Source organism: Condylostylus longicornis, unplaced genomic scaffold, assembly GCF_029603195.1.
Source record: "Condylostylus longicornis isolate FDR11 unplaced genomic scaffold, ASM2960319v2 ptg000040l, whole genome shotgun sequence".
Taxonomy (NCBI): Eukaryota; Metazoa; Arthropoda; class Insecta; order Diptera; family Dolichopodidae; genus Condylostylus; species Condylostylus longicornis.
In genome coordinates this window covers 13,100,672-13,121,903 of record NW_026578009.1, presented here as the reverse complement: position 1 = coordinate 13,121,903, position 21,232 = coordinate 13,100,672, and the positions used below count along the sequence as shown (strand labels likewise).

The 21,232-nt window shown below is 23.9% G+C and overlaps 2 protein-coding genes and 1 long non-coding RNA gene across 4 annotated transcripts; 1 reads left to right on the top strand and 2 right to left on the bottom strand.

Annotated features, from left to right (window-relative positions):
* Positions 1–135: 135 nt before the first annotated feature.
* LOC129609736 (45 kDa calcium-binding protein) lies at positions 136–3,378 on the bottom strand. Of its 2 annotated transcripts, XM_055521849.1 has the most exons (4): positions 2,980–3,378; positions 1,800–2,136; positions 433–1,117; positions 136–365 (listed from the first exon to the last, which is right to left on the bottom strand). In XM_055521849.1, exons 2-4 carry the CDS (start codon positions 2,129–2,131, stop codon positions 291–293), a joined length of 1,092 nt encoding a protein of 363 aa, XP_055377824.1. In that variant the 5' UTR covers positions 2,132–2,136; positions 2,980–3,378; the 3' UTR covers positions 136–290. The 2 variants fall into 2 exon arrangements, with proteins under 2 accessions (XP_055377824.1, XP_055377822.1); XM_055521847.1 differs by lacking the exon at positions 2,980–3,378 and having other exon boundaries at positions 1,800–2,549.
* A 1,875-nt stretch (positions 3,379–5,253) lies between these two features.
* LOC129609748 (O-glucosyltransferase rumi homolog) lies at positions 5,254–6,694 on the bottom strand. Its single transcript, XM_055521863.1, has 2 exons — positions 6,381–6,694; positions 5,254–6,323 (listed from the first exon to the last, which is right to left on the bottom strand). Exons 1-2 carry the CDS (start codon positions 6,502–6,504, stop codon positions 5,257–5,259), a joined length of 1,191 nt encoding a protein of 396 aa, XP_055377838.1. The 5' UTR covers positions 6,505–6,694; the 3' UTR covers positions 5,254–5,256.
* A 1,587-nt stretch (positions 6,695–8,281) lies between these two features.
* LOC129609726 (uncharacterized) lies at positions 8,282–20,947 on the top strand. The gene is made up of 3 exons (XR_008697032.1): positions 8,282–8,425; positions 8,529–8,788; positions 19,677–20,947. It is a non-coding gene; the product is annotated as an uncharacterized LOC129609726 (long non-coding RNA).
* The last annotated feature ends 285 nt before the right edge of the window (positions 20,948–21,232 follow it).

Sequence of the window (21,232 nt, the reverse complement as noted above, 5' to 3'; positions counted from 1 at the left end):
GTGCGAAACTGCTTGAAAAGAAATCAAAAGCTTTATAATAAATAAAATAAAATAAAATACCGAATTATGTAATTCATGTAGGTGTTATATTCTTATGTTTTTCATCGATTTATATAATATCTTATATTTTTAGTAAAAATCAAAACATAAAAAACTTAAATCAAATTTTATAAAAAAATTTAATACTTAAATTAATTAATAAATACATTATAAATATTTTTTAACTAAAAATTAAAACAGCCATTTACAAATTAAAAATTTAATAATTAGTGTAAAAAAGTAGACTACTTTTAAAATTCTTCATGAAAACTATTGGCCGTGTCAACCATTTTTGAAGCCATAAAAATTTTGGAGTTGGTTAAAATCTAGAAGAGTAAAATTAACACATAAGTACTCGTATATATAGGATAAAAAACTAATATTGAATCATACCTCATCTAGTGTTAGTTTACCATCTTTATTTGTATCAGTTAAATTTACTAAGGTTCCAGCTTCTTGTAACGCATATCTTGGATGTTTTGGATTTACATAATTTAACAACTCTTCTCTGTCAGCTTTACCATCACTGTTAATATCAATAATACGATTAAATTCTTCCTGTCTTGCTTCAACAGTTTTTGAAACAATTTGTCTTCGATACTTTTCATCAAATTCACTTAAAGATAAATCTGAAAATTCTTCTAGTGTTAAACAATCATCACCATCTAAATCGAATAGCCTTAATAAATCATCAACAAAACCTAATAAATTTACAGTGCTTGATTCTGGATGTCGAAATGCTAAAAATTCATCTAATGTTAAACTAAATGGATCAGTTTTAGCTGCTTCTGACCATCTTGCTTTATCACGCATCATATCCTCTCTAGCTTTACGACTCAATTTTAAATGTTTTGCTTCATTATGTTCCCGTATATAAGTTTCATCTAAACCGTGCTCTCTTAAAAAATACTTGTGATATTCATCCCATGTTATTAAACCATCTTTAGGTGATGTATCAATTTGAGCAAAATTTACAGCATTCATTGCTATTGAATTTTTTATATGTTCGTGAATTTTTTTATTTATATAATGACCCAGTTCTTGTATTGTTAAATATTTATCACCATTTTTATTTGCCCTGAAAATTAAATAGAAAATATATGTAGTTAGAATTTACAGATTTATTTACAATTCTGAAATATTCTTAAAATTATTTCTCTAATCGATAAATATTTGAAATTTTGTTTTTGCCGTAAATATGCATTAATCTACAATAAATTTTTTTAAATAAAGAAAGTTTTTAATCTAAAACTGAAAAGTATGATTTTAAACTCTTTATATTCGAATGTTGCACTCTTTCCATTTTGAATGAAAATTAAATTAATTATAGTGATGTAAGAGTTTTAAAAAAAAACTAGAACAATAGATTTTAGTAAAATCCAATAATAAAATTTGAAAATTGAAAATTTTAAGAACTGTAACTTAGAAGGTAGTACTAATCGGAATGAACTTCAGAAGTGTCAGCTTGATTATGGGAATTAGCCGTTTTAAACTGTGCTTAAAACAAAATTGCTGGATATTACAAAAAAATTGTGCTCTACCGAATTTAATATTTTTATATAATTATTAATGATAATTTACGGGCACATATTACAATTTTAAACTTTAAATTTGTTACAACGAAAATTGTAGATGCATGGTACAACTGAATGTGATTACATATATTGTGCATATACTCATATTCAATTAAATTTTATAGATACATATAGTATGTACATTATGTATATACATGTATATATATATATTTATTTATTTCTTACTTTTTAAATATTTTTTCTAGTATTTCTTGTTCAGTTACAGAACTACCAGCTAATATCACAGTTTGTGGTAAACTTTTATTAATATTATTTTTATTTAAATTATCATCAAAATCACCATTATCAACATCAATAATAACTTTTTCATTTAAATTATTTATTTCATTATTAATATTATTATTTATATTATTATCATTATTTAATACAACAATATTATTATTATGATTTTGTTCATCAGTACCAATAATTGTAGCATTATTATTATCGATTTGTTGCAAAAATTTCTTATTATTATCATTATTTAAATTCATATTATTATTTTTATTAGTTTTCATTTGTGCTTGTAATGTATAATTTAAAACAATTGATATAAATATAAAATATAATAAAATTGAAAATATTGTTGATAGTTTAGATAATTTAATTATTTTACATATTTTTTTCATATACATTTTTAATAGGCTTATAAATATCTGCATTTAGAGTTTAGATAAATTTGTCGTAGGTAAGGTATAGGTAAGACTGTGGTATGCAAAAAATGAAATTTTTATATATTTTATAAATAACTTGTTTTCAATGAAATTTAATAAATAAATGACTGGTAGTTAATTGAAAATAAATTTATTTTTTCTTGTATTTAAAATAACAAAATTGTTACCAAGACTAATCTAGTTATTTGTTTCTTAATCTTTTTTCTAAGTGGTTATATAGAAAATGCGAATAATATTGAATGAAAAATATTAATAATAACAATATTTTCCACTTTTGGTTTTTATATTATTATTTATTATTCTGGTTTATTTTGTTTTTAACTAAATACATATATAAAATTCTAAATATATGTACATATGGTATAAGCAGTTTTGTTTTCAGTCATCAAAGTTGAAATTTATTTTAGTTTTTATAACAGTATAGCGCTTTTTATTAAAATATAATTTCAATATTTTTTATATTACACATAAGATTTTATTTTTGTTATTTACGCTTTATTTACTTATATATATATATGTATATATAATGAGAAACTTTGTTACAATGAAATAAATTTCTAGACTTGAACTTGAGTAACTAGTTATTTATTTTTTTTTTTATTTGAACTAGTACTAAAAGTCTGTAGATTTATTAACTATTATTTTTTTTTATATTATGTAGTGGAAAAAAAAATTTTTTCCTCATTTCATACTCTAGATAATATTGTTATACCGTTGCTAGTACCAAGGTTATACGGTTATACATATGCATATAAATATTATGTGCTTTTCTATTAATAATTAAAATTTTCTTTGGTTGAATAATAAAAAGAAAAAAAATTAATATAAATTTGTTAACATTTTCACATGCAAATCTTTGTTTTGTTAAATTTTTTTAAATTTTTCAGAATTTTTAAATTCTATATATTTTATTTTTCAAATTATAACTTTTTTTTTTGTTATAATTATAGTAGCTTCCTTCACAACCAGTATATTACTGAAAGTCTTTATACTACTTACAAAATATTCATACATAGATACATTTTTATTAACATATATACAAAAAAGTTGGAGACAGAAAAGTAGATATGTATGTATACTATCATGCCGGGTGTTTAAATATAACATTGGTAATTCGTATAAGAATATTTATGTATATATATGATAATTTTTAAATAAATTTAAATTTAGCATTAAAAATAAAATTAATTTGTTTTGTTATACGATTAATATTGTAATTTTTTCCTTCCGCATAAATGAAGTGAAATATTTTTGATCTTTTTTGTTTTATTTTTATTTTATTTAATTTGGGGTATGAAATCGTTTCTAATATTATTCATAATTATTAAAGGAGAAGTTCACAGTTACAAAAGTGAAGTTGTGGATGTTGGAAGAGTTAAAGATAACCTGTTAAAGCTTAATCTTCTATTCGACATCTTCTAGATGTCGACTCATACTGTCTGTAATGATTATCGTTTTCTTCTATATAACATCAATATATATGAATGTTTTCTTAAAATTTTTATAGTAAAATTAACAGTAATATAATACTATTAATTTCAGGATATGTATGGAGGTATTATGAAAGAATACCAACATATGTAGATATCCTAAGCCTTAGATAATACAAAAATAAATTCCAAATATTTCTTTAGTGATATCGAAACTAAGATAGATTTGTTGATTTTAAGGGAATCGAGTGGGACAGGAGTAACCCCCCAAGCCACCGCAGCCATTCTTGACTTATTGTAGCCTCCCCACGCTCTCATCTATAGCATCCCCGTCCCAACCACAAAGCCGGAGATATCCCTAAGGGAGTTGGACAACAGTTCCCGAACACTTAGGGACCTATGGCCAAGACGGACCTATGGCCGGATAGAGAATGTGCACGGCGGTCTCATCGCCAACCCCACAAAAATCGAAACTAGGATATAAATTGTTTATTTAAAAATTATGCCTCAAAATATGCATTCTTAATGGTATGTATTTAGTATACGCATGTTTAAGTGCGTGTAACACCCTGTTAAATCATACATATTTATGTTTAGTATACTATGTATACAATTTGCAATTATGTATGTATCTCAAGATATTGAAATGTTGACGTCATTGTATTACAAATTTTTACATAAATTATTTAAAAAAGGGTGTATACATACACGAACAAAAATAAGATATTTTTGCCAAATTTTCTAAAAAGTTTTTATAACGGTATTATATTAAGGAAGGGAGAAAATGTGTAGATATTCTGTGAAAAATGATGGCGGGTTGACGTCCTACAATGATTATTACACGATGCGTTTGCACGAAAAACCACACTCGTTTATATACGTATATACATAGGTACATAATATTTTTAAGTATATGCTCTACGAACAAATAATTTTCAAATTAGCTTTCTATTTGATATGTTTTCATATGAATAAATTTCCTAATATGATGAAAAAAATTTACAAATACATAATTTAAGGTTCTTAGAATTTACAAAACTAAAAATTTATGATTTTATAATTGAAATTTGTAAGTGCAAAATTAAATATTAAAAGCCAGGTGATCTACAAAATTTGGAGGTTTATTTACTGTTCATGAATAAGTAACCAACTTTACCGGGAAAATTTATGTAATATGTAATAGTTTTATAAAATTAATTTGTTCGCGTTTACTAAAAATAAGATTCTCATACAAAAATAATAAACTTTTAGATATACTTTCGCTTTTTTAGCAATATGCCAATTGTCTAGTCTAACACTTGTTTGATATAGTTAATGTTAATTACAAAAAATCTTTATATATGTATTTAATTTTGTTTCTCAAGAATTTTATAAAATAAAGTAATATCTGATTCGGCTCATCAGATCTTATATAAACATCTTTCTCTGTTATCTTATTACAATTCGAGACAATTATGTAAGAATTATTAAATGAAAATAAATTTAATCATATCATATACATATAAATTTATTTAAAAAAAAAAGTAAATTCGAGATTTTTTATGAAATTTCTATTAGTGTATCATCTAACTTAACATCATATTTAATTAAATTTCCGTATTTAATAAGTAAATTTCTCCAGTAACATATAACATCTTGCATTCTTAAATGTTTCCATATAAATTCAAAACCACGATTAGCGATTTCTTTTGCTACATCATCATGCTCTTTAAAAAATTCAAGTAATTCTATTAGATCTTCTTTTTTTGTGTTTGTGTTTAATGGAACATAATGAACCCATGGTTTCATTGCATCATAAAAGAATTCTTTCCATTCATCACCTATATGAAAAACTAAACTTTTACATAAAAATAAATGTTTAAATCTAAAACTAGCTGCAACCCCACGAAAATTAAATAAGTATTTATATTGACAATGTTCTTCAAATGAAACTTCTTTAGCTGGTTCTGCATTTAGCGTATCTTTAGGTGATTTCCATGCTTGATTTTTTGTATATTGAGCATCTACTAGATTTGGTTGATCTCGAGATAATAAGATCAAAAAATCTCTTTCATCAGAAGTTCTTGAACCACGAAAAAATCCTTTACTAATTTTATTTTCCCATGGATATTTTTCATCAGCAATTTCTGTAATTTTTTTCCTATGTAAATCCCATCGTCCAATACCAGTTGGATATAATGAGATAGCGGGACCACCTTCCCAAAAACTCCAAGCAGGATACATTATGTCTAATTCATTTTCAGTTTTACTAAATGAAAAAACTGGACCTTTTGTACCAACAAAATTTTTATAAAGCTGAGGCCAATCACGGCAATTAATTATAAATTCCATGTTTGGCAGTTCTTTTAAAAGCATTTTTATAAAATGTTCAACACCAGAACATCTTAAAGGAAACATACAAGATTTTTGCCTATATAACTTTTTGTTAATGATTTGATATTTTGTTCCTTTATTTGCTACAGAATCAATCATTTCTTTTGTTATTCCTCCAGAAAATTGTGCTAGATCTCTTTCTATAATTGGTAAATGGCACTCACAACTTCGATTACTGCAAGGTGTATAACTATGTAATGAATCTTCAATTTGCTTAAATATTTTATTGGAACCTGAAATGAAAATACATACATGTAATAAACTTCGAGACTTCATTTTATTCTACACACTTTCAGTGTACATAGATTTAATACTTTCTTCTTCATCAAAACTTGCACTTTTAGAACATTTTTCTGTATGCAAAATTTTTAAAGTGAATATAAATAAAAATGTAATGATTATTAAAATTCGCATTTTTAAGTCATCAATGTCAGCCTAATTGCTTTGAAAAAAATGCCGGCAAATTTTTTGTTACTTTCAATCAACCTATTATTTCTTACACAAATAAATAAATGTATTCCATGCAACAAAATTGAAAAACCTTTCAAAATTTCTAGAATTATGAATTTTTGTTATATTCTTACATTTTTAGTAAAAGAATAAAAAAAATCGGCAAATTTGTCAATGTAAACAAATTGTATAAACAAAAATAGTTTCAATATGAAATGTCAAATTTTTGTTGTTTTATTGTTTTGTTTAAATAATTGTTATATGAATACATTATAAGTTGAAATGTCAAAATCTGTTTGTCAAAAAAATACCAAGTGTAGGAATAACAAGTTTCGGATATCAAAATAGTAACTTGATTTATCAAAGTTTCTTCATTTTTGGCAGAAAATTTTCTTAATTTTCTTAATCTGTTGGTATAAAACAAAATTATAATGTTTATAGGTGTCATCTGTACGACAGTACTGGAAACAAAATAAATAAAAATATAATTTATAAAATATGAAAAATTTTTGGAAAAATTTACAAAAGATATATTTCATAAAAAAGTACACAGATGGTGCTTAACTTTGCTAATAAGTTTTGTTGATACCGTCAAAGTAGTTTTTAGTAATTATTAAAATAAACTAAGACTGAATTCTAAGCCCTATGCATTACCAATCTATGACTTAGTACTTAGAAACGAATTTAAAAATTATGTAAAATTTGGTTGCAAATTTAAAAATTTATAATTGTCTAGTTAGACACATTATAAAATTAAATATAACAAAGGTCTGCAGATTTGAAAAAGCTTTTCCTGAGAAATGATTTATATTTGCATATACGAGTACATATTGTGTACTTCTCAATTATGGTATATGAATTTGTAAAATGTAAAATCTTATTATTTTATAAATAATTTGTAATAACTTGCTAAAATTTTCTTGCGGTTCGATTCAATTGAAAATCTTCTTTCGTATAATTCTCATACATTTGAAATAAGTAAATATTAATTAAATTATTAATAAAATCAACAAAATCCCATTTGATTTTAAAGTTTTCTGTTATACAATATGCTATAATTCTGTATTAATATGTTAGATAGTTGTTAAGAGTAGTTAAGAGTAACTGGAACGTTTCAATTATTATTTTGTTTTAATTAGCGTTTTAAAAGTATAGAAATTTTACTTAACTTAATAGCAATCAAAACTATATTGATTAGTCTGTATTAAATTAGAAAAATTATGCCATATTCAATAATTTTCCTGTCGGAACATTCTTACTGCTGTTTATTTCAAAATGATTAATTGCACTTACACAATTGAAAAGTGAGTGAACGGAATTGAATATTTCCCCGATTTTTATTTGTTAATAATAACAAAATATACCACAACTAATTCAAAATTATGTTCTACGCTCAATTTTTCATAAAGTAGTTTCGTTTTTCTATTTTTAATAACTCTAATTTTTTATTGTAATTATTTACAAATTTATTATTTTAATAAATCTATATAGTTGAATTAGTTTTCAAATTTACTCATAGATGTCACTATAATTATTATATCAATATGGCAGTATTGTATTAATATTGTCTTATGATGACATTATACAAAACGTAAAATGTCAAAATAATATATAGTAGGAAAAAATGTCAAAAATGAAAGTTAACTTGATTGAAAAAGGTTTTTTTTTTTTTTGGAAGTAAATAATAAAGTCAGTTTCGTGTATAGTGCGGTACGATAAGGTTAGATAGTAGCGGATAGTAGCGGGTCTTTAAACTTAATAGAAAATTCTAATTATTGAAATAAACAAAAACTTTTGTAAAAATTCATTAAATATAAACATAAATATTTTGTTTATCTGTGAACATATTCATTAATTTATTAAATTTTACTAATAATAAATAATTGTAATTTATATATAAAATAATTATAGTGTAATAATTGAACCCGATATTATAGAAAAATTTAATTAAAAAAAATATAAGCTAACAAAAAATTTTTTTTTTTTAGTTTTGTCTGCAATGTAAAACGTAAACATGTTTTTATCGTCTGAAATCAATTTTTGTGTTTTTACATTGAAAATATTTCTAAAATTCTGAATTAAAGTGGAAATATAAAAATATATTTGAAATTATTTAAAAATTTATTTAAAATAATAGAAAAGAAAATATTTAAAATAAATTTTGAAAGGAAATCGAAAATGTTTTTGTGCAATATTTATAATGAAAACAGCTGAAGTAAAACTTATTTTTATTGTAAGAGATAAAAATGTAAGAAAAAGTCAAAATTATTTCTTCCTACTATGAAATTTTCAGTTTTTAAAATAAAAATTATAAATTTCAATTTGTTGATATTATTAAATTTTATAAAATTAATTTCATTAGAAAATATTTTTTGTAAATATATAAAAAAGACCTTGAAATGTAATACACAAAACTTAAAATGAAAGTGAAATAAACAATCAAAATAACATACAAGAGAGAAAAAAATAAAAAAAGCTGCAAAGTAAATCTTTTTTTTGTTTTGTTTTTATATACACAATCTGTCAAATTTTTTTTTTGTTGTTCTTGTATTAAATTTTGAGTTTATTCTTATTTTTGGTATTTTTGCATTTTTGTTTTTTTTTTTTGACAAATTCTACTAGCGCAAGCAGAGCAGACAATGTGGAAACTAGACAGTGTTGGTTACTATTTACGTGCTTGTTTTTGTTTTGTACTTATTGTTTTTATGCTAGTAGATTTTATTGCGTATAGGAAGGTAAAATTTATACATAACATTTATTGTTATTTCTGTTATTTGTAATCTAAAAATAACCAAGAATATATAAAAAAAAAGCAAAGAAATTTTTTTTTTATAAAAATGCGTTCTTCCCACGTATTTTCCATTTATTTTTTTTTCTTATTATATTTTTGCAATAAAATCAAATTTTTGTATGTAAGTATGTAAATTAAATAGTTACTATACTAGTAAGTAGGCTTTATTAATAATAAAAATAGATTATTCAATAAAATTATTATAAAAAATTTTTGTCGTGGTGAAAAATCATAAATAAATGACAATAATTTATATTTGCTAGATTTTAAAATATTCATGAATAATATTGTTTTTCGCTCTTTGCATGTATGTCAATTGTAGGTTGAATTTCATTAAAAAAGAAAAAAGAGAAATAAAGGAATTGTAGACAGAGTCGACAAGGGTAGAAAGATTACATTATTCGTTTTACTACATTTTCTTTTCAAATACTTAATGTAGATTTATGCGATAATTAAAAAATAAATGATAAATAGTTATAAATAGGTTCATAATATTAATTAATTTTGATTATTTTGAGTTGGAAGCGGTTAGAGTGCTTGCAAAATATTTCCCATTTATGAATTTGCTTTTAGAGATATAGAATGATAATTTATTTTGATCTTGTGAAGATAAAGTGAGAATTTTAATTATTTGAATTCCTAAAATTTTTCAATATCCTGAAAAATGTGCTAATTATGTGTTATGTTCGTAGTGGCTGAAAGTATGCATACTTATTACTTAATTATGTTATGCTTATATATGTAGATAAGTAGTTTTTTAAGGATTGCACTAAATACCGAAGAAATTGCAACAGACGCATTATTACCTTGTATAAAATATGCTACAAGACAGTAATGTGTTCAGTATATTTTTTCCATTTTAGTAAGGGTTATCCAGTTAAAAAATTACTGTCACCTTTGAGTTGAGAAATTTAAGTTTAAATTTTTGCCCACATTATGTACCAAGTTTATTTTGTTGGGTTAAAAAATTTTTAATTTTTTTTTTCATTGTTTTATTTTGATTTATTTAAAAAATCGATTCAAGTAATTAATTTTCATATAAAAAACACGTGCCTTTTTTTCTCTAGTGAAAACCTAATATTTAATGAATTGTTTATAAAGATTTCAGTACACGTGTTTCGCGTTATTTTTACCGCCGAGGAAGATAATTAAGTAATTTATTTCAAAAAAATTGACTAGCAAGAGGAAGAATAATAAATCATTTTATTGCCTTTATTATTACACTTAGGAGTACAAACAAATAAGTTTCAAATCCTTTTGTACTTAAAATATTTGTAAATATCTTGTACTTGTTAAAGTAAGTACATGGATACTATCTGGGATTTTAGATAATGGGTAAATATTTATAATATTGCCAGACTGAAAAAAAAGTACTTTAATCATATTTTTTAATAATAAATTAAATATTAAATTCTCTTACTGAATTTAATTATAAAGATTTCATAAAATTCTTTAAAATTAATATAAATAGGATTGATAATATTCGTTAATTTTGGGACAGTATGGTTATTGTTAACCAGTAAAACTTGAATTTAGTCTTGCTTATGTAAATTTATGGGGAGCATTTTTATTTGAAGAACTAGAATATTTTTATTTTCAGAATTATAATAAAATTATTAATTCTGGTTGAAATGAAAATAAATCGGTTTTAAATGTAAATTAAGTGGAATGATAAGTCTAAATATTAAGCTCTTCTTATTATTATTATTTAAAAATAATTTATGGGTATGAGAACAAAAGATTAAATGGGGTTGTAAAGTTGTTGTTTGAATAGGACAAAAAATTGAAACAACAAAATTTTGTTTATTTTTAATGTTTATGCTTTTTAAATAACTAGCCAATATTACTTTTTTCATAAGGCTATTTTTGTTATTTAAACATGTGAATTTATTTTGGGTTCAAGTAAAAATTGTTATATGTACTTGTACTTAAATACTGATTTTTATACCAGGAATTGTGCAAGATTACAAATTAATTTTGATTGAAGAGAACTACTCGTAGTAAGGTGAAATATCGAATGCTAAATCATAATTTAGCCGCAAACTAAGAACATACGTTAAGCTTACTTAATAGTTAATATTTTAGCTCCATTTCGTTAAAAGAAGAATATACATAAGTATGTACTTATATGTTCAAATGTTCTAAATTAGGAAGAGATAAACATATGCACACACTTATATTTTATAATTTTATTTGGTAATCGTATAAGTCAAATTTTACTTGAAATTATGCCATTTGTGAGAAGTTGAGAATAGCTAATTGATTCAGTTGAGAATCGAAATTCAATAAATTTTAAGATCACATTCGAATAAACGCAATTAAGTGATTGAAATTTTTGTGATAATCTCAAATAGTTAAGTATTTAATTATGATTGCATAATTGTGAATAAAACGAACACATGTATGTACTTAAGTATACTAAAAATTTATTATACTTATTAATAATTCGAAATAAGTACCTTTAAGTATATAATTTGCATAATTTTGTTGATTTTGTGTGTTTAAGAGGAAAAATATAACTTACTTATATCAATTGCAAATTATTGTACTACTTAATATAAGTAAAATATATTTTAAAATTTTTAATGCATATTTGAAAATTAATAAATTTTTTAATATTGATTTGAGATTCTCTAACAATAATTCTGTAGTTTCTAGTACAATTATTGTACGTTTTCATTTAAATTCTGATCTAACTTTATTCTAATATAAAAAATATAAATAATTCCAATGAGAAAATTCACTTAAGTATATTTCGAAAAAAAAGATAAATACACATATATGTTAAGAACAGTAAAAATTTCATAATATGCAAATAAAACAAAAAACAAAGTGCTATTTAGATTAAGTTACTTAAATATTTTATTGTAGATGTGCAAATTGTTCACATAGGGTAAATATACCAAAGTATTATTCGAACAAAAATGTATAAACTTTCTTTAATTTTAATATAATTTTATATTTAAATTACTCGATTGCTAAATATTTCTAAAAATGGTAATAGCTTCAAATAAATAATATTAAATAACGCCGAAAAACAGCAGGATTTATGCTTTTTATACAAAAATAAAAAAAAGATTCGCGTTTTTCTATCCGCTACACTATTAGTAAATAATATAAATTTAGCTAATGTAATTTTAGAGTCCGGACATACTTAAAAATTTTCTTAAAATATTAATTGAATAATACTAAACTAAGAAATTACTTTATTAGTTTAAACTTTTATTCCTTAAAACTAATCGTCATAATCAGCTCTAAAAAGTAATTGCAGTAACAACCGTATTTTGCAAACTGCTAATTTTGCTTATATATTATATATTAGATATTTTTACTTATATAATATACTATAGAGCAGGGATGGCAAACTTTTATCGGACTGCGTGCCAAAAATAATTATTTTAGAAAAATGAAAATACTAGCGTGCTTTAAAATAAACAAAAGATATTTGTCATTTACACAAATATGTCGATTTATTTATAACTGACATAATCTTATAAATATAGAATTAATGAGATTTTTGTTGTTGAATTGCTGCCGCTAATCAGGAAGATAATTAGTTGTTTTTAGAGGAAATACAGGCTTCACTTAAAAAATTTTTGGAAACAATTTTTAGCAAATATAATTTTTATATTTTAAGCCACCTTGGGCCCGCGTGAATTAGGTTCGCCATCCCTGCCATCCTTAAAATTCCACATTTCTTAGCCTTATCAATAAACAATTTTTCCAAGTTTTTGTTTTAGAATTATTTCTTTGATTTCTAGAAAAAACAAAGTTCGGACACTAATCTGTATTGTCAATAGTCCCCTTACCATATAATTAAGTAAGTACTTGTGCTTATAATAAAATTGTAATGCGAGCTTTCTAAGCTTTTAAATTGTTTTATAAAATAAATAAGAGATTCAAGATAACAATAGCAAAAAAAAAAAACTACTTATGCATGGATGTATGTATGAAAAGATGCTTAAAAATTTTAAATGTGCACAAAGAAAATTAAGAATGTCGCATTATTTTCATTTTTATTTTTAGACTTTTTATAATTTATATGAGACATTTAAATTTAAGTATTGAAATTCCATTTAATTTTTGTATGCAATTTGAGATATAAGTAATTTGTATATAAATGAGATAAGTAATGTACATATAGAAAAATTTATATTGAAAAAAATGGAATTATAACCCGAGATTTCTCAAATTATAATCATAGGACCTATAGGGTTAGGTTGTTTTTCTTTATACTATGAAAATATGTTATACTTAGAACAAGAAGGGGGTGATCATATTAATAAATTAATTGTAATAATTGCATATTATCATTGCGTATACAGATTATAGTTATGTACAGCAGGCAATTTTTGTAATGGAAATCAGTGTGATCCCTGAAGGAAAACAATATTAAAAACTAAAATAATCTACGGGTAAAACTTTTGTTTGAAAGTAAATGTTAAAGCTCAACAGTTTCCGAGACACAATGATTTTATAAAAATTTCCCAAAATTGTTTACATTTTTAATAATATATAACAATATCCGTCACAGGAGAAGTAGAACCTTAACAGCAAAGTTTTTTGAAAGCTATTAGGCATATGCTTAAAATTAGAATACTGTTTTACTTTATGCCTTCAATATTTTCGTTATATTTCTACTGTTATATAGATTTCGAAAAGTTTGATTTAAACCCCGGTAACCCTGTGGGACCATGCTCGAATTCCCTTAGATTATATTCCTGTTATTCCAATTTTAATTGACGTTATAAGATGTAAAAATATCTTTAGGTGTAAAAACTATTTGCAATCTGAAAATTTTAATAGTTTGCTGAGTGCAAGTTGAGATTTCGTCAATTTTTTCAAAATTCCTTTTAATTATAATATCGGAAACTCTTACAGAATTACTAATTTGCACTTATTCAAAACAGAATCATTCATCATTGTTAATGGATTTAGTTGCTAATTTATTCTTCTTTTAAATATTGCTTGACGAAATATGTAGTTCATCATATTTCAAGTAAAAGAATATCGTATTTCAAAATATTTCTATAAAAAATTAATTTTTTTATCAAAATTTTTAATCATTTTTATTGCAATGTATACACAATGTTTTTAAGTAATTATTGTTAGCTTTTTAATTAATTGCCCCGACAATAATTTATAATTAATTAAGTAGTGAGCTGAATGTGTAACGTTTATACTTAAAAGCTTTTTAATATTTACTTATAAGCATACTAAAATTAATTTTTATTTTGAAAATGTTTAACAATAATAATCTTTTAGGTTATCTCAGTTTGAAATTGACTTGTGCAAATTATTTTAAATGAAAGTGCAAACATCAAGTATTAGTAAAACGTTAGAATAATCAAGTTTAAGTAAGTCAAATGAACAAATAAATCTAATTACTTATAAAGGTAATAATATTTTGTAATCTTTAAAGTCTTAATTATAATATTGTTTTGCGGGGATTATTCTTCAAATTAATAATACTTACTTTAGTTTATGCATTTAAAATTAATATTAGCAATAAATGAAGCATTGAGTTTTTATATTAGTAAAGGGTTTTCACTACAAAGTTTCAAGTTCCATGTTGTTCCATGTTTCACAGTAGTTAAGTGTAATTAACAATATTTTTGAAAAAATGTCTGTGTGTCGCTACACTCCTCTAGTTCGGCCATCACTATCTCTAGTTCGGCTGAATTTATTTTGATGAAAATTATACACTTATCTAAGTTTATTTTGATTATGTCATGTATTGCTCAACCTTTCGAGTATGACAGGTCTCAGCAACTGGACTTTCAGCAACTGGGTTGATATAACATTTTTCCTTATTTTTAAAGAACTAGTTGACGGATTTTCTTCAAATTTAATATTTCAGTTCTATTTGTAAATAGAAATGGCTCAATGTAAACAAAAAACAAATACTTAGTAATCATGTGAATTACAGTATAAAGCAATGTAGAGAACATTTCGTCGGCAATTTCTTCATGCCTCTGTAGCTCAGTTGATAGAGCGTCCGCCTAGAAAGCGGTAGCTCACTGGTTCGAGTCCAGTTCGAGGAGAAAAATTTTTTTAATGAATAATTTTTCTGCCTTTAACTCGTTCCTTTGATTACGTCATCCATCTGTTCTGCAGTTGCATGAAGAAATTTCCATTAAGATAAAAAAGAAATGGATCGATTTTTTAAGGAAATCGGATCACAGAAAGTTAAATTCTAAGAATAAAATTTACATTTTTAGAAGTGCGTTAAATAAAAGGTTCCATAGTTTTCATGAAATTTGAAATAAGTGGTTAAGGAACATTTCCACAATTTTGTGCAACTTCTTCCTTCAAAACATAAGAATATTATTAGCAGTTTCTTAAAATTATTAAATTCTTAAAAATTTAATAATATCTTTTTACAATATATGGAACTCAGGATTAAAAACTAAAAATTAAGTTAAGTATAGCCTTGACTTCCAAAATGCATTAATATACTATTCAGCAATTCACACTTATAAGCTGAATTGTATATTAATTTTGTATTACTGCATTTGGAATTCAAAGTAGTTTTGAGTATTGCAAATAGCATAATTATAAAAATTTGAAAATAATTAAATTGTTACTTGATAGCAAGCACTCAAATGTTAATGTTTCACCTAACTCGCTTTCAATAAATACATATGTACGTCTTTAACGAATGTATTTATTCAAAAATATTATGAGTTTTTAAGAAAAATTTTAATAAAACTTTATTGAGAGTGCAAGAAATTTTCGCATTTAATTGTAAATTTTCGGAGGATTTTTTTTTTCGAAAATACTAACTTTTAATTCATGTAGAGAAGCGGCAAAAATAATTTTTTTAAAATTATTTATTAAGCACGTTTTAAAATTTTTTACTTTTATTTTGAATAAATTACAAAAATTTTATGAATAAAAAATTTTTAAATTATTTTATTTTTTTCTCAATTATTTATTCGTAGTTTGGCTCCCCTTGCACAACACTTACTTATTTTTAAATTGTTTTGAAAATTCTATTTTATTCTTTAATACTATAGGGGAGCGAATAATTTCTTTAGTATCTTTTTTTCTCTATAATTTTTCAATAAAATTTATAAAATAAAACGACATTTTCCGATTAACTATAAGTGTATGTAGCTGTAAGGAAGGAAAATTTTATGCAAGGAATTTTTTAATTGTTTGAAAGTGTTCCTCCAGAGTATTTTTTAACCCCAAAAGCAAACTGAGTATTTTTCACAATTTTCTAAATTAAAAAATTTATCACTAAGTAGTTAAGAATGCTTTCTTAATCTAAAAAAAGAAAGGGAAAAACTTGAATTAAATTTAAAATTTTCTTAATTAAAATTTTGAAATACAAAAATTGAAATAAAAATTTCATTATTTCCTTGGAGATTTTATTGTTGAAATCAAATCTTTAGAGTTTTTTCTTTAATAAACTAATTTTAAATAATATTTGCTATGATTTAACAGTATTAATTATATTTAACAGTATAAGCAAGAGCTTGAATATAAATGTTGGTTGTCTTATACATGGGTTTACTAGTTAAGTTCACAAAATGTTTATATTCCAATTGGAATGCAAGTAATGTTTCGGCATTAATTTGTAAGAAAGAATTTTCAAAAAAATTTTATATAAGTTTGTAATTATAATAGCTTTGTTTAATATTTCAAATATACTTAACTTGACTCTGAAATTGTTCTTAGAATTAATAGAATTCGTGTTTGATTCGAGTTATTTTAAATTTAATGATAAAGTTTATCAACAGCTAGATGGAGCAGCGATGAGTAATCCAGTTAGTCCTTCATTTGCTAATTTAATAATGAATTACTTAGTAATTGCAACGGTTAAAAAATTAAAATTCAAAATTCGTATAATGAAAATATATGTAGATGATCTATTAATGGCAATACCGAAAGACAAGGTAGAGGCAGTGTTAGAGGTTTTTAATGGTTTTCACAATAGAATAAAATTCACATCGGAATCCGAAAAAAACAATAGGCTTGCATTTTTAGATGTGTTATTAATTAGAAATAATGATGGAACGATCTCCACAGACTGGTACTTGAAACCTTCTGCTTCCTGCAGAATATTAAATTTTCTGTCGCAACATCAAGTGCAACAAAAAAGAAATGTAGTAATAAATATGTTAGATAAAATTTATTCATTAAGCTCTGAGGAATACATAGAAAAGAATAAACAAAAAATGAAAGAAATATTAAAAAACAATAATTACCCAAAATTTTTCATACATCAAATAATTAGGGAACACAAAAACAGAGACAATAAAAACAACATACAAGAAACATTCTCTCCAAATTCACACAACACCAAATTTTTAAAATTTCAACATATTCCGGAAATAGCATACAAAATCAAAAATGTCTTTAAACCATATGTGCAAAATAACAATTTCATTTTCTATAACAAAAAGGTAGTACGCAAACTTTACACAAAACTTAAAGATAAAGAGGACAAAATAACGCAATCACACTTAATATATAAAATAAATTGCCAAGAGTGTGAAGCGTGCTTTGTAGGCCAAACAAAACAATATCTTAAAAACAGACTAAATCAACATAAATATGATTGTAAAATACAAAACATTAATAAAACAGATAAAACAGCATTAGCGCAACATCATTTTAACCATGATCACACTTTTTATTTCAATGAAACACAAATAGTAGACAGGGAGAAAAATTGGTTTAAGAGGAATATAAGTAAAATGATACACATAGAATTAAACAAAAACAACATAAATTACAAAACAGATATTAACACAGAATAATATTTAAAATTAAATCGAAACGTTGGTGAAAAGTTAAAAGAACATTGTTTTATTTGTCCTACACCAGACTACACAAAAAATTTTAAATACTAAAAATAAAGGACGCTACAATTAGAACTTCAATTTGTATTTAATTCAAAAATTTGCGTTGCCAGTCGTATAATATTTTAAGAATAAACTTGTATGAGAATTAAAAGAACTATTAGTAGTATATGTACTTATCTTAATTGAAGTAGTTAAGCAATTGCTACAGCGACATTAGTGATGCATAAGAGCAAAATGTTTTTGTTATCAATCCGATGGAAGTATGAATCTAATTTTTGCAAGAAAATGAAAAAAAAACTTCTTTTTTCACATTATTAATATTTACTTTGCAAAAACATTCGCTTAAGGCACTTACAAAATTTTAATCCAGTTCTTTATTTAATAATATTTGTGCCTCATAATATTAATACTTATTCATTTTTGCGCTCTCAAATGTGTCAAAACACAATGTAAAATGAAATACATTGCATACATTGCACATACATACTCTTTTGTTTATATACATTGCATCAAATAGTTTTCATTGTCACGTAATTTCCCATCGACGATGTCACGGAGGTATTTATTTAACAGCTGTTCATATTTAAGCTTTGATGATTAATAAAAATAAGTTTGCAAAATTTTCTAATTACCTAATTTACTAAGTTTGAGTGTAAACAAATTTTGTAATTTAAATAAAAGAACAAGGGTATTTAGTAAAATTCTTGTAAGAATAAGATTAAAAAATAAAATATTTCAATTAAACAAAACGAGCATTAAATATGTAGTACATTAGTGACCGGCTAGTTAAATTAATATTTCCCAACATTGTCTCTTACACTCAGGATTTCAAAAACCTTTAATGTAACAATATCAATCATATATCAAATCCTCTTAAATACTTATACGTATATTGAATCAAACAGATGTGCACAGTATTAATTATATTTTGGAAATTTTATTGTATTAATACGCAAGTATTATTATGTTTTTGGAGTTTAAAAGCTTCTAGGCAAAAATAAATACAAATTTTTCATTAAAAATATTATGAGGACTGCATTCCTAAGATGAAATCTGTTGTACCTTTAACAATTTAGGATGCGAGTTTTAGATTTTGTCGAAACGCATAGAGAAAAACCACTTTCATTTTGGAATAAGTATATTATTAGAGGATGATTGTAGGTTTAATAGAATCTGTACACTTATTGTATACTTAACATGATTTAATAAAATTATCCTTGTTGGAAATAAAGAATCTGACTCCAAATATTCGAGAATACGATGAATAAAGCAGTAGGGGCGATTACAATAGAAATAGTGCGTCTTATAGAAATCAAAAACTAGAATGGAACAATATTTTTTAAATGGACGAATAATGAAACTTAAATTCGACATTTAACACATTCATTTTAATTAATTTTTTTATTTTTCCACAGCAAAAAATCAATTTACTTTGCAATGTTAGGAATTTTTATTTGAATAATTTAAAATATTAATTACTTGAATAATAAATAATTAATTTAATGTCCTTTTCTTTTTATATTTTCAAGTAAAACTTTGAGAACACAAAAAGGACACATAACAACAATTTTGCATATATAAGAAGAGGAGAAACTAAATAAAATTTCAGAAAGTGATAAAAACTTGCAATTTCAGTGCAATAAAACATTTGTCTTTTTTTTCTCGTTCTAATTTTTTTTATCACACATTTTTTTTTTCATTTCAAAAGATAAAAGCAAAAATAGAAAAATAGAAGGAAAGAAAAAGGCAAAAAGTGAATGCAAGCGAAAACTTTAAGTGTGTGTATATTTACACACACACACAAATAAACAAATTTTAAAAATAAGATAGAAAAAAAAATGGAGAGGAGGAAAGAAGAGTGACAATCGAAAGCCAAAAAAAAATGAAAATTTTTAAAATTTAAAAAGGAAAACAAAACAAATAAATAAAACAAAAAAAGGTAAAAACAAGAATAATAAAAATAGAGCAGGAAAAAAAAAGGATCACAATAATAAGAAAAGAAAACTGATAGACGCAAGGATACTCACTGTTCCTTGGTCATTTTTTATGTTTTTTTTTATTTTTTAATTTTATTTTTGTTTTTATTTTTCTTTTATTTTCTGCCAGTTTTTCGTGTGTTCTATTTTAAGATTTTTTTAGTGTTTTTTTTTTTTTTTGAATTTTTATTCGGTTTCTTGTTTTTTGGTGGTGAAAAACGACAATACACACACACACAAAGAGAAAAAAATTTAAGCAAAAAAAAAAGAGAGGTTTTTTACTTTGACTGGTTGAAACCATTCATTATGGTTGATATGCAAAAAAGTGTCTCAGTACAAGTAGATAGTGATTTTGCTTTACTTTTACCCAGTGGTGTATACGAAATTAAAAAAATGGAACCAAGGTCAAAAATTCGAACAATTATATTATTTTGTTTATTTTTGGCAGTAGCTGGTATCATCGGTTTTGGGTATTTTTGTCAAGATCAGGTAAGTTTGCCTTTTTAATTTAAATTATTAATAAATTTAAAATTTATAACTCATAAGTAAATTAATTCCAAATTTACAAATATCTCTTGGATGATACTTGATTTCAAAATATTAATGGATACCGAATTCTAAATTGAAGTGGAAAAATAAGAAATAATTAATATTTTTAGACAACTTTTTCTCTCAAATCAGCCTAAGTGATTGGGGTGGGTTTAACTAGGTTTCGATTCTAGATTAATTTCATAACGTACATACGCTAGTACTTTCTATGATCTGAAATATTTTTGGTGTTCACCTTTATTCATTGTCATTCAATAATGAAATTTTTAAATGATTTTTCCCAACTAAGAATAATCCCATTTCAGGGATTAGGAAATAACTTAATGTTGATCAATTTTATTTAAATTGACTTGAAAAAGAAATTCTTTTAAAAATTTTTTGTACGGATTAAATTGAACAAAAACGATTTGATTTTCGTTATATGCGTAAAACCCGTCAGAAAATACAAACTAATTAAAAATAAAACATTAATAAATTTCGAAACTTGACTTAGCAAGACAATTCCCACATAACATTGTATAAGATCTTGTAAATTTTATTAAGTACAGCCTGAAAAACAT